This window comes from Diachasma alloeum, unplaced genomic scaffold, assembly GCF_001412515.2.
Source record: "Diachasma alloeum isolate Michigan unplaced genomic scaffold, Dall2.0 Dall_scaffold_00596, whole genome shotgun sequence".
Taxonomy (NCBI): Eukaryota; Metazoa; Arthropoda; class Insecta; order Hymenoptera; family Braconidae; genus Diachasma; species Diachasma alloeum.
Genome location: NW_021680728.1, coordinates 54,940 through 67,012, shown reverse-complemented (window position 1 = coordinate 67,012; position 12,073 = coordinate 54,940). Strand labels below are relative to the sequence as shown.

The 12,073-nt window shown below is 35.6% G+C and overlaps 1 protein-coding gene across 2 annotated transcripts in view; it reads right to left on the bottom strand.

Moving 5' to 3' along the window:
• Positions 1–2,345: 2,345 nt before the first annotated feature.
• Positions 2,346–12,073, bottom strand: part of LOC107043531 (ATP-dependent RNA helicase DBP2) — a 49,844-nt gene continuing 40,116 nt past the window's right edge. The window contains exons 2-5 of one of the 2 annotated variants that reach the window (XM_015265063.1): positions 3,259–3,494; positions 2,973–3,014; positions 2,624–2,905; positions 2,346–2,522 (exon numbers count right to left, since the gene is read on the bottom strand). In XM_015265063.1, coding sequence (XP_015120549.1) covers positions 2,347–2,522; positions 2,624–2,905; positions 2,973–2,991 — 477 coding nt within the window. In that variant the 5' untranslated portion in view covers positions 2,992–3,014; positions 3,259–3,494 and the 3' untranslated portion in view covers position 2,346. The remainder of the gene's footprint in view (positions 2,523–2,623; positions 2,906–2,972; positions 3,015–3,258; positions 3,495–12,073) is intronic. The other variant, XM_015265064.1, reaches the window with a different exon arrangement.

The window sequence follows — 12,073 nt, the reverse complement described above, 5'->3', positions numbered from 1 at the left end:
CCGATCCGGCTCGAAGGACCAAAATGTTCGATGCCGAGTCTGGTTTGGGAAATATTTCTGAGCGATGGGCAAAAAAACGATGGATTTCTACGGGAGCGCGAGAAGGTCCAGAAAACACAACACGTGCACGTTGGTCACAATAGTCAATTTAATTATGAAAAAGTCAATTATTTACACGTGCTAGCTTTAACTATACTTAACGAGATGGTCAAACAAATGCGCGGGTCACAAAATTATTAAATAAACGCAGTTCACGGAATTTAGATAGCGCAGAGCAATTAGTTCTAAGAAATTGAGCAAAGTAGCGATTTCGCGGAAAAATGATATACACTGTACGATGGCCGATATGCAGATGAGGCCGATTGAAAGACCGCAAGGTGGCAGGTGTCGATCATCGTGGGTCCAAACGTGCTCCAATTTAAATGGGGGCGTTCGCTGGACACCTGTCCATCAAGAGGCGCCTCAGGTGTCAGAGGTGAGAGGCCACTGGTCAGTTCAGTCGGTTGCGCAGGTCAGTCCTGAGAAGCCATGCAAGCATGCGAGAGGAGCGAGTGTGCGTGAGTGTGCGTGTGTGCGGAAAACAATTCGGTGGAAACCCGAACAGAATGATATTCAGAAACCTATGATAATTTTTTAAATTAAATGTCCTTTTCTCTCATTTACATAGGTATTCGTATTATTTCTCATATGATAAATGTATTACTCAATTCAGTAGTATTACGTCATGATTTCATAGACTTACCTTCGATAAATCCGGAAATATGAGTATTGAATTCACCTGTTTTAGCCTATCCGTTAAGATAATAGCTGGGAATGGTGAGTGCTTTTACGTAATCCAGAAATAAAAAGAAAGATAGATTTTTGCTTAACATGGATTTTTAGCTTTAATCCAATAAATTTTTCCTCTGATTTTACAAGTTCTGATAACAATGGTATTCAATAATTCAAATTGATTGAATCATTCCATTCCAATTTTCATTTTCATTCATTATTGAAAACCTTTGAATTCTTTTTGAATCAAAATTTGATTAAATAAAAGAACAACAAAACACAAAAAAAAATATTAATAATTCATTATGTGTCCTCTCATCTGTTCTCTGAGTTTAACATCAGAATGATGAACAAATTTAATCATTGAGGACTTGACTCTAAACTTGAATGAGATTTTACCAAATAAATTGAATTGATTGATCAATAATCAATAATTATTGGAAATTTTTACTTCTGAAGTTAAAGAATCCAAGGTATTAATGAGGGTGAGAATTTCCTTTCACACGGAGTAATAATTATAAAAGGTTTCACTTCCTGAATTGAATGACTCATTCAAGCACAATGACTCTAATTAATAAAGATAATTGAAGTACAATCAGGAATCTCCCTGAATATGATAATGATAGTTACGACGGAAGGTCTGTTCATTTGACAACAGTATTTGGGGTTAAATATATATAATATAATCATTATCAGACATTGAACATAATTGAATTCAATCCGAAGAAATCGATACTAATATCTCTAAAGACAGTGGAAAATAAAGAATTCTTTGATTCGGAAATCCACAAGAAAAAAACAATAAAATAATAATGGTCAATTTAAATTAACTCATGGTAGCTGTAATTAAATTTTAGGATATACATATATATATAATTCGATGAACTGGAAGATGGTCCTCAGATAATGCTTCAGGTAATGCCTCAAGTTTATCCTTAGCCTCTAGTTAATTGCCTCTGATCAATAGCCTCTGGTCACTTGTCTTCACTGAGGATCTTCGGATGATGCTCCTTATAAGGCGATGATGACTTGAAGAGGGTAAGATTTTATTAAATGAAGAAACCGGAAGGAATGGAATTTGTTCCACGGAAGTGTTCCAAAGAAATTAATATTTGAATACTTGAAGGTAATCGAACCTTTTTCACGAGAAGTTTTTTTTTTATGACATCGGAATGCCAAAGTTCTTTATAAAGTGAAATCAAAATAATAACAAGTGGCGTCTTTTCAAGTGGCGTCTTTTTAAATAGCGTCTTTTTAAGTGGCGTCTCAATTATTAAATGAATCACTGGTATGTTGCCATGTTTCGCTATTCGAATTAATTCGAATGTGTTTGAACGGTTAACTCCTTCAAACCAACAACTTCCCGATAAAATAAATCAATTTCCATATTTTCAAAAAATTATTCTAAAGTAATTAATATTAAAGGGGTCGAAAACTTCATGAAAAAAAACGATTTTTTTTTGGAATTTCATAATTTTTATTCATAAAAAAAAGCTCAAAAAAATATGTACAAAAAAAAAGTCGAAAAGAATATCACAGTACAATTTGAATATCACAAAAAAATCATGAAAAAAATTATTTAATAATGATGGTTATCGCGGTGGAATCGTCCGCGATATCCCCCCCCCAATATCCACCGCGATATTCCCCGCGATATGCGCCACCGCCACGTCCGCCACCTCCACGTCCACCGCTCCCACCACGACGGCCACCCCACGTCCTGCGGCTTCTGCCTCCATTGTTTCCCCGCTCTGTAATCACAAAATGATATTAATTATACATCGACGATTGCGATAAATATTTAGTTTTATATATTTATTTCAATATTATATATTTAAAAATTTCAACTTACGTCTCTCCCCGTGTTGGTGGTTTTGGAGGAATGACCCCAAAAGTCCAAGGAAATCCCTTGGAGTTTGTGGCCTGCAGACCCCCAGCATAAACAACAGCTCGCGTTGCAGCTGCTGCTGTTGCAGAAATCGGACCAAAGTTCCCATCAGTGGTCCGATTTCTGCATTGGCCTGCCTCTCCGCCCCCTCTCCGTTTTTCCCCTGGGGATGGGGAGCATCCGGGGTTGCCGGAAGGTCCAACCCCGGAATAATCCCCAAGAACCTCTCCATGAGCCCCATGAGTTCTAGAAATGAAATCAATCGATTAATGCTAAATATTATTTATTAGATAATCAAGTGTAAATTTCTTACCATTTAATTCATTCGCCATTTTCCAAATGTCAGAAAATTTATCTAAGGAAGAAGAAAACAATTAGTGAAAAATTAGGAGACGTGTTAGAATGTTATTTTGCACACAATTGATTGGAAAATCTAACCAATTCCAATGAATTCTGAGATATAAGAATTATGAATTTTAATTTCCATTTGAATAAAAAAAATCAAAAAAAAAATCAATCAAATTGATTTTTTTATTTAATTAATAAATTACTAACTGAATTTAATTTAATTGTGATACAAATTATATTAGTATACTCACCGCGTGCACGTGTCAATTTCTAATACTGTATGGAATAGAATGTATACATGTATACAGAGTATTTCTCACCGTACAATATATCACCTAGATATTCTTATGACGGGTAGATTGATTACCTCGTGAATGACTCATCAATCAAAGTAAGTTTTGTTTCCTAAATCGCTCGTAGGTGACTATTGTCTGATCTTCCACTTTGAACTCTATATTATCGATCTTAATAGATATTCCACGAGTTTCTGAAATTACGAAGCAATTGAGGAGGTCATTAGTTACTATGTTATTAATTATTCAAAACTATATAAAAACATCATGAATATTCGATTAAAATGAAAATCGATCTCTACGAATTTTTCAAAAGTCATTATAAAGTTAAATATCAACAATAACTAACAATTCACTAATTCAAGTATTATTGATAAAAACTTGACACCTATATTAATTCATTATTAATTTACTTACAGTGAGACCACTTCAACAATTCTCAGATTTTTTGANTAAAATGAAAATCGATCTCTACGAATTTTTCAAAAGTCATTATAAAGTTAAATATCAACAATAACTAACAATTCACTAATTCAAGTATTATTGATAAAAACTTAACACCTATATTAATTCATTATTAAATTACTTACAGTGAGACCACTTCAACAATTCTCAGATTTTTTGAGACAAAATGAGAATCAATATGAAAAATAATTTGCGTTTAACAACTCTGAGATTTACAGAAAAATTGAAAATGTAAATTTTTAATTGACAATAACTTCGATTTTATTTGCCATTGATGATTCACTTATTGAAGATAACTTAATTCTAATAATTCTCAAAACGAATAAGAACGCAAGTTGCTCAGTCTGCAGTTCAATAACATTGTTGATATATGACTGCGTATCATTTGTACACTTCGATGTTGTTGCTTACTTGGGTCTTCATTAAAACATATTAATGTTGCAAAATAAATTGCGAATACTCCACAGTCTACTCCATTGGTTTGTTGTTGTACTTTATGAAATATAATGTTTCTTGGGAATCTATATACTGCCGCTAAATAATCCATTTGATCTTTACTCAAGTATCCCTTATTGAGGCTGTCATAAATATGAACGTTACCTATACCATCATATCTTATGCAAACCCCTATGATGCAATGCCCTATGATGCCTTCGCCAATTTCCCCATCGTAAATGATTTGAATATTACTGTTGTTTTCTGGAATCTCCTGCAGATTTCCCAAAAATGCTCTCACAAACCCGACATCTTGCGCGAAGTTGGTAATTCCATTCTCAAACAATTGTTTATTTATTATTTCATGAAATAAATTAACCTGGTCGTCTTGCACGTACGTCCCTGTCGTTCTCAATACTTTACATCGCTCGACCGATATCGCATAATTATAATTGTCTGCTCGATTATCGTGTGCTAATGAAATATGTTCATCTTGGTTGATTATCTCAGAACGATCAATGCATTCAAACTGACAACTTGTCGATTTCTTGACATCATCTATATTCGAATTTTTACAATTTTTGTTCGAAACCAATTTTTTACCAAGAATAGCATAAATCGGTTTATGATAACTGAAGTATGTTTCATATACACCACATTCAACGTCGTCAAAATTTATAAAAATTACATCTATTTGGGTATTGAAATTGGTTGTTACCAGTGAAGATGCTAATTTTGTCTGTAGCTCATAGCGTTTCATATAATAGTAGTCATATAATGCCGATTCTGGCACAACGTTTTTGGCGTCGACCTGGTCGTTGGGGCCCAGTAGGGGGGTCAGATGAAAGTGGGTGGGTGGGTGGTTGATTAATTCGCGGGTTCGCGGTTTAATTCGCGGGGTCGCGGTTTGATTAATTAATTCGCGGTTTTTCCCTCGAAGTGACGAAAAGGTTAATTAATTCGCGGTTTGATTAATTAATTCGCGATTTTTCCCTCGAAGTGGCGAAAGGGTTAATCAATTCGCGGTTTATTCACGGTTTGATTAATTAATTCGCGATTTTTCACTCAAAGTGATGGAAGGGTTAATTAATTCGCGGTTTGATTCACGGGGTCGCGGTTTAATTCGCGGTTTGATTAATTAATTACCGATTTTTTCCCTCAAAGTGATGAAGGGGTTATTTAATTCGCTGGTTAATCAATTTAATTCGCGGTTTTGCGTTACAAAGGACCTTCTCGGTGGAACTAGTCAATCCACCCCGTGAGGGGGTGAGTGAAGGGGTTAATTATTTCGCAGCTGTAGAAATCATAGAAGGAGCTCCTCTTCTTCTTCAAACATTGACACCTGGCTCCACTTGACATGTCTGAACTTGAGTTTTCCGGTACTTTCTCGTTGGCCGCTCCCCTTCGTATGAAATTGTTGTTGATAACGATATCAATATGTAAATATTTATTTTAAAAAACATTTTCCTGTCACATGTCTGAACTTGAGTTTTCCCGTACTTTCCTGTTTGCCGCGCCCATTCGTGGGAAATCATTCTTAATAATGATATCAATATATAAATATTTATTTTAAAAATAAGGGGAGGGAGTATGTATATCTGCAAAGGCAGAGGATCAGTTATTCAAAAACTTAGGTACCCCCACCAATTTGGCATAGTCCTCGACAAATTTTACACGTTGTAGTAGGAGGAGTTTCCGAAAAATCTCCATCTGCTGCAAACTGATAAGAATGTAAATGCATTGGAAGATGTNAGAAGAAGTCCGAACGCAATCTTTTGTCTACGTAGAATTTTTCGGTTTACCTGGGAACGCACGTTGTGCTCACAACCCTAAGAACATGATGTTTGACAAACTGGAGCAGAGTTTTCGGACCCTTTGATGTCCTATCGCGCCGCAAAGATTAAATGTTATCCTGGACATTTTTCAGCTATTTTTTTTCCCACGAACAAAAAATGTTGCTATTTTGTTAATAATTTTCCATGAGTCACATGATTCTTTTTCAACCAATCACGTAAGATTTCACAGAAGCATGGAAATGCATTGGAAGATGCCCGAACGCAATCGGTTGTTTACATAGACTTTTTCGGTTTACCTGGGAACGCACGTTGTACTCATAACCCTAAGAACATGGTGTTTGACAAACTGGAGCAGAGTTTTCGGACCCTTTGATGCCTTATCGCACCGCAAAGATTAAATGTTATCCAGGACATTTTTCAGCTATTTTTTTTTCCCACGAACAAAAAATGTTGCTATTTTGTTAATAATTTTCCATGAGTCACATGATTCTTTTTCAACCAATCACGTAAGATTTTACAGAGTGTACAAGCGTAGGCACACCCACATATGTATCTATATAAACAAATTTCACCTTGATTTTCCGCTAGTTCTTTAGTGTCTTTATCATAAACAACATGGATCCTAACGCGTGTAAAGGATTATTGAGATCATTGGAGGATGTGTATGAAATAGTGAAAACGAATAAGAGACCCAGCGAAATTCAACAATGGCTTAATCACATCAGAGGACATTCGAAAGAAATTAATGTATTATTGAAGAGGAGTGCGAGTCATAGTCAGAAAAGACGTTTAACTCGTATGTTAGGACGACTGAAAGCGTTCTACGCAAGATTCAGAAACTTGGAAGTGATAGGAGGAGACTTAAGGGGTAATTTAACTGATAGAGTCCGATGGGAGGACTTACAAAGTGTTTTTGAGGGTCGTATGAGAACAGGAGTGATTATTAACGTGAAAAATCCAGACATACCCAAATTTTTAGATGATGCTAGACGAATGCTCTGTGTACGTTTGAAAAATGCATTGAAACAAGAAGGAAGTTTGAAAGTGAATGTAGTGTTAACGTGTAAATATGAAATTAATAGAGATGAACATCTCATTGAAGAAGAAAAATATTTCAGTACCAAGAATGAAATAATTCTTGATTCAACTGATATTAGGCAGTGGTTTGATGAACACATAAGAGAAAAACTTCTTGTGAAAGCGGATAAGTTCCAGGAAAGAGACTCAGGCTGGAGATTAGTTGACGTCATTAATTTAGAAGTGAACATGAATAAATATCATCCATTGCGCGGAGGATCTAGCTTCGTTGAACTACCTGAATGGATTAAAAAGAAACATGCTGTCGTGAACGTTCAAAATAAAGACGATGCCTACTGCTTTTTATGGTCCATTATGGCCGCTCACTGTAACGTTCGAGATAAGCAACGAACAAACTCATATCCCTCTTTCAGCACTGTTATGAAAAGATTTGGTAACTTCAATTACCCCATGGTATTAAAAGACATTCCCAAGTTCGAGAAAATGAATGAATTGTCGATTAGTGTATATGGAATCGACAGTGATGAAGAATCAGAGAAAAAATGGATTGTGCCCCTTTATTTGAGCAAAAATCTTCCAGCCACACTGCAAGAGGAAGAAAGGACAATTCACCTTCTCATGATTGAAAAAGAAAACATCCTCGATGGTGAACAGGGAAGAATTCATCACTACACATGGATCTCGAATTTGTCTCGTTTAGTTGGTGTGCAAATTTCAAAAGCCCAACACAAAACACTCATNAGTCTCGTTTAGTTGGTGTGTAAATTTCAAAAGCCCAACACAAAACACTCATATGTGACAGGTGTTTGTGTCACTTTTTCAAAAAAGAGGCCTACACTAATCATGGGATCGATTGTATATCGATCAATAAGTTTCGAATGATTTTTCCTCATCGTGGTGAAAAATATTTAAAATTTCAAAATTTCAAAAATCAACTGACTGTTCCATGTGTTATATACGCTGATACTGAGTGTTTATTGGAAAAAGTGTCCGATGACAATGATGTAAATACCAAAATATACCAAAATCATGTACCATTCAGTGTTGCATTTTATGTGAAATGTAGCTATGATAACTCAAAATCGAAACTCTCTATTTATCGTGGAAAAGACTGTGTAGAGTGGTTTATTGAGCAGCTACGTATTTTAGCTATAAAAGTTGATGCTGAATTACAGAGAAATGAGCCCATGAACTTGACTTTCGAGATGGAGCGAGCCTATAATGCAGCTAAAACATGTCATATTTGTGGCAGGGCATTCACCGAAAAAGCAGTGAAACATCGGGACCATTGCCACTTCACGGGAAAATATCGCGGAGCAGCTCATCCCGGTTGTAACCTGAATTACACAGAATCGTGTGTAATCCCTGTGGTTTTCCACAATTTGTCAGGTTATGACTCGCAATTTTTCATTAAGTCCCATGCGAGACAATTCGAGGGCTCTGTGACATTACTCCCAATTACTAAAGAGAAATACATTTCTTTTCCAAAATCAGTCAAATCAACAAGAATCCACTTGAGATTCATTGACTCATTTCGTTTTATAGCAAGCAGTATCGATAAACTTTCTTCATATTTAGAAGATGAAAAAAAAAAAATCACAGCCAGTCATTACCCTCAAAAACGACAATTCGAACTGGTTGTACGCAAAGGAGTTTTCCCATACGAATACTTGGATACATGGGAGAAATTAAGTGTACAAAAATTACCACGGAAAGAAGAGTTTTATTCTCGACTAAATGATGACCACATATCCGATAAAGATTACAACAATGCATGTGATGTGTGGAGAAATTTCAGCATCAGAACACTCGGTAAATATGCGGATTTATATCTGAAAACCGACGTATTGTTGCTAGCAGATATTTTCGAAAATTTTCGAGAGAGTTGTTTCACCGCATACAACTTAGATCCTCTTCATTATTATACAGCACCAGGACTGGCTTTTGATGCAATGTTAAAAATCACTGGAGTTCAACTGGAATTATTTCAAGACCCTGAGATGTTCCTTTTCATTGAGAAAGGCATTAGAGGAGGACTGTCGCAGTGTTCTAACCGATATGGAAGGGCAAATAACCCCTACATGGGTGCTAATGAGTATAACCCAGAAGAAGAGAAATCATATTTGATGTATCTAGATGTGAATAACTTATATGGAGCAGCGATGAGTGATCATTTGCCGAGTGGGAATTTCTGTTGGCTGGAAGATTGGTCATCCCTCAACATCTTGAACATTCCAGATGACTCAGAGACTGGATACATCCTGGAGGTTGATCTGGAATACCCGCAGGAATTGCATGAAGAGCATAAAGATTTACCATTGTGCCCGGAACACATAATCCCTCCAAACGGTCAGGCCAAGTTACCAAAATTATTAACCACGTTGAACTCCAAAAAAAATTATGTCATTCATTATAAAAATCTCAAACAATATTGTAGTTTGGGCTTAAAAATCACTAAAATTCATAGAATCTTGAAGTTTTCTCAAAACTCGTGGTTAAAAAAATATATTGATTTAAATACTAATTATCGAAAAAATTCTCAGAATGACTTTGAAAATTTTTTTTATAAATTGATGAATAACGCGGTTTTCGGAAAAACAATGGAAAATGTCAGAAAACATCGTGATGTGAAACTCGTATCAAGATGGGATGTAAATTAATGAATAATGCGGTTTTTGGAAAAACAATGGAGAACTTTAGGAAACATCTGGATGTAAAACTAGTTTCAAATTGGGAGGGACGATGGGGTGCTGAGAGTTGGACATCGAAACCCAACTTTCATGGTAGTATTATTTTCGATAAGGATTTGGTAATAATCCAAAAGAGCCGAACGAAAATTGAATTTAATAAACCAATATACGCAGGCTTTATTATTCTAGATATTTCTAAAACATATATTTATGATTTTCACTATAATTATGTGAAAAAAACTTTTAAGGATAGGGCAAAACTATTGTACACAGACACGGATAGTCTTATTTATCATTTCAGAGTAGAGGATATTTATGAAATTATGAAAAATGATATTGATAAATTCGACACTTCTGACTATCCAATAAATAATGTATATAATATACCTCTAAAGAATAAGAAGAAATTAGGTGTAATGAAAGACGAAAATCATGGCAAGATTATGACTGAGTTCGTGGGGCTCTGAGCAAAAAATGTATAGTTTTAAAGTGTCTGGTGAAGATCGAGAAAAATCGCGGGCCAAAGGAGTGAAAAAAACAGCATTGAAATGTATTAAATTTGAAGACTATAACGCCTGTTTGAACCAACATGAAAATGTGTGGATGTCACAGAATATGATTAGATCGATCAAACACGATGTGTTCACGATCAATCAAACTAAACTAGCTCTGAGTTGGCATGATGATAAGCGCATTCTCCTGCCAAATACGACAGATACTTTGCCTTATGGTTTTAAGAATAATAATATTGTAAATAATTTGTAAAAAAATTATGGATGGGGGAAATGAAAACATAGTTTGTTAGGAAAAAAAAAGTTTTTTTATTCAATAAAATGCCTCATACATGTGTCTCTTTAATCCACCCAACGACTATGCTACCAGTTTCATCTTCTTTTGTTACTCGGAACAACAACAACAATAATGCTATAAGCCAAAGAAAAAACATTCCCACTGCTGCTGCTGCAAAAAATAATATTGTGACGGATGATTGCTCATCTTTTTCACACTCATATAAAAACTCATCTAGTTGTACATAATATTGTGGGAGTAATTCAACGTATTTTTGCACCATCTGAGTAACGTTGAGATTTCTAGCAGTGATATATTCCGCTGATATTTCTACAAATTGTTGATAGCCAATCATCGTTGCATATGATGTATAAGCCTCACATCCTGTCTTAACTTGAAGAATTCCTGTGCCTGAGATATTCATTGCATCTCTTCATTCCCAAAAATTCACCTCCTCTCTCTCGGGCACTGAGTATAGCCAGCCCTTTTCTGTTTGCTTCCAATATGACGCAAAGGTGGAACTCAGTTTGATACTACAATTAGCAAGTGGGGACAGTTTTCTTCCAGTCATAAACATTGCAGCCTCACAAATCGGTTCATAAGTGGCATCGTAGAATGGATACTTTAGTTTACAAATATACTGATGATTATCCACAGACAGGCATCTGGCAATGTCCTCGGAGCGTGCTAGGGTATAATGATATTGACTAAGCAGCAGGTAGTCACCCCTACGTTGAATGTACGCTGACCCTTGGCCGTGGCCGAACACTTGAGCCGTAGGATATGGGTACATTTTATACAGGTAGTAAACCGCTGACTTTAAAAGAGGAATGTCCAATACCACTATTAATTTTCCCTCCTCAAAACCAACATTTGTCTTGGAAATTTTCATTAATTTCTCGGAGTGCAATTGTTCACTCGACAGAGGAAAAACCAATGATCGGTCCTGATTTGTTGTAATAAAATGATTGACAGCATTCTCAAGTATCTCGTATGTAAATAATTCTGGGTGAATCACACCCGCCTTCGCTAAATATACAGCGTCGATGATTGTCTGCAAAGTATATTGATAATTATCCAACTCCATTATCAAATGATCAGACCAATCCCTCATTCGATTCATCATAGTATGATACGGTTGTCCATAAAAAGTTCTGTTCTTGGTCTCAATTAACTTGATAGCATCATGAAGAGCTGTGAGACTTGCTGCTGTTCGATTTTTCATTTCATCGAGTTCATCATGCAGATGATGCAATCCTGTTTGAATTATATGTGGTCGAGAATTATCAACTGTTTTATTCATTATCCGACCATAATCGTGTTGAGTTTCATTCAAGGAATGGAAAAATGTCTCTGAAATTATCCCCAGAAATCCTGAGGGTACATATTTCTTATCACTCATTGATTCATTCATGAAAAAGAGGAATTGATTGATATATTTTTCCACATTCTCCTCTTTCATCAACAGATTTTCCGCTCGGAGAATGGTCACACATTTTTCATCCTCAGCATGGTATTTACATGTTTGATTCATATTTTCCAGCATTTCTCGTGTCACAA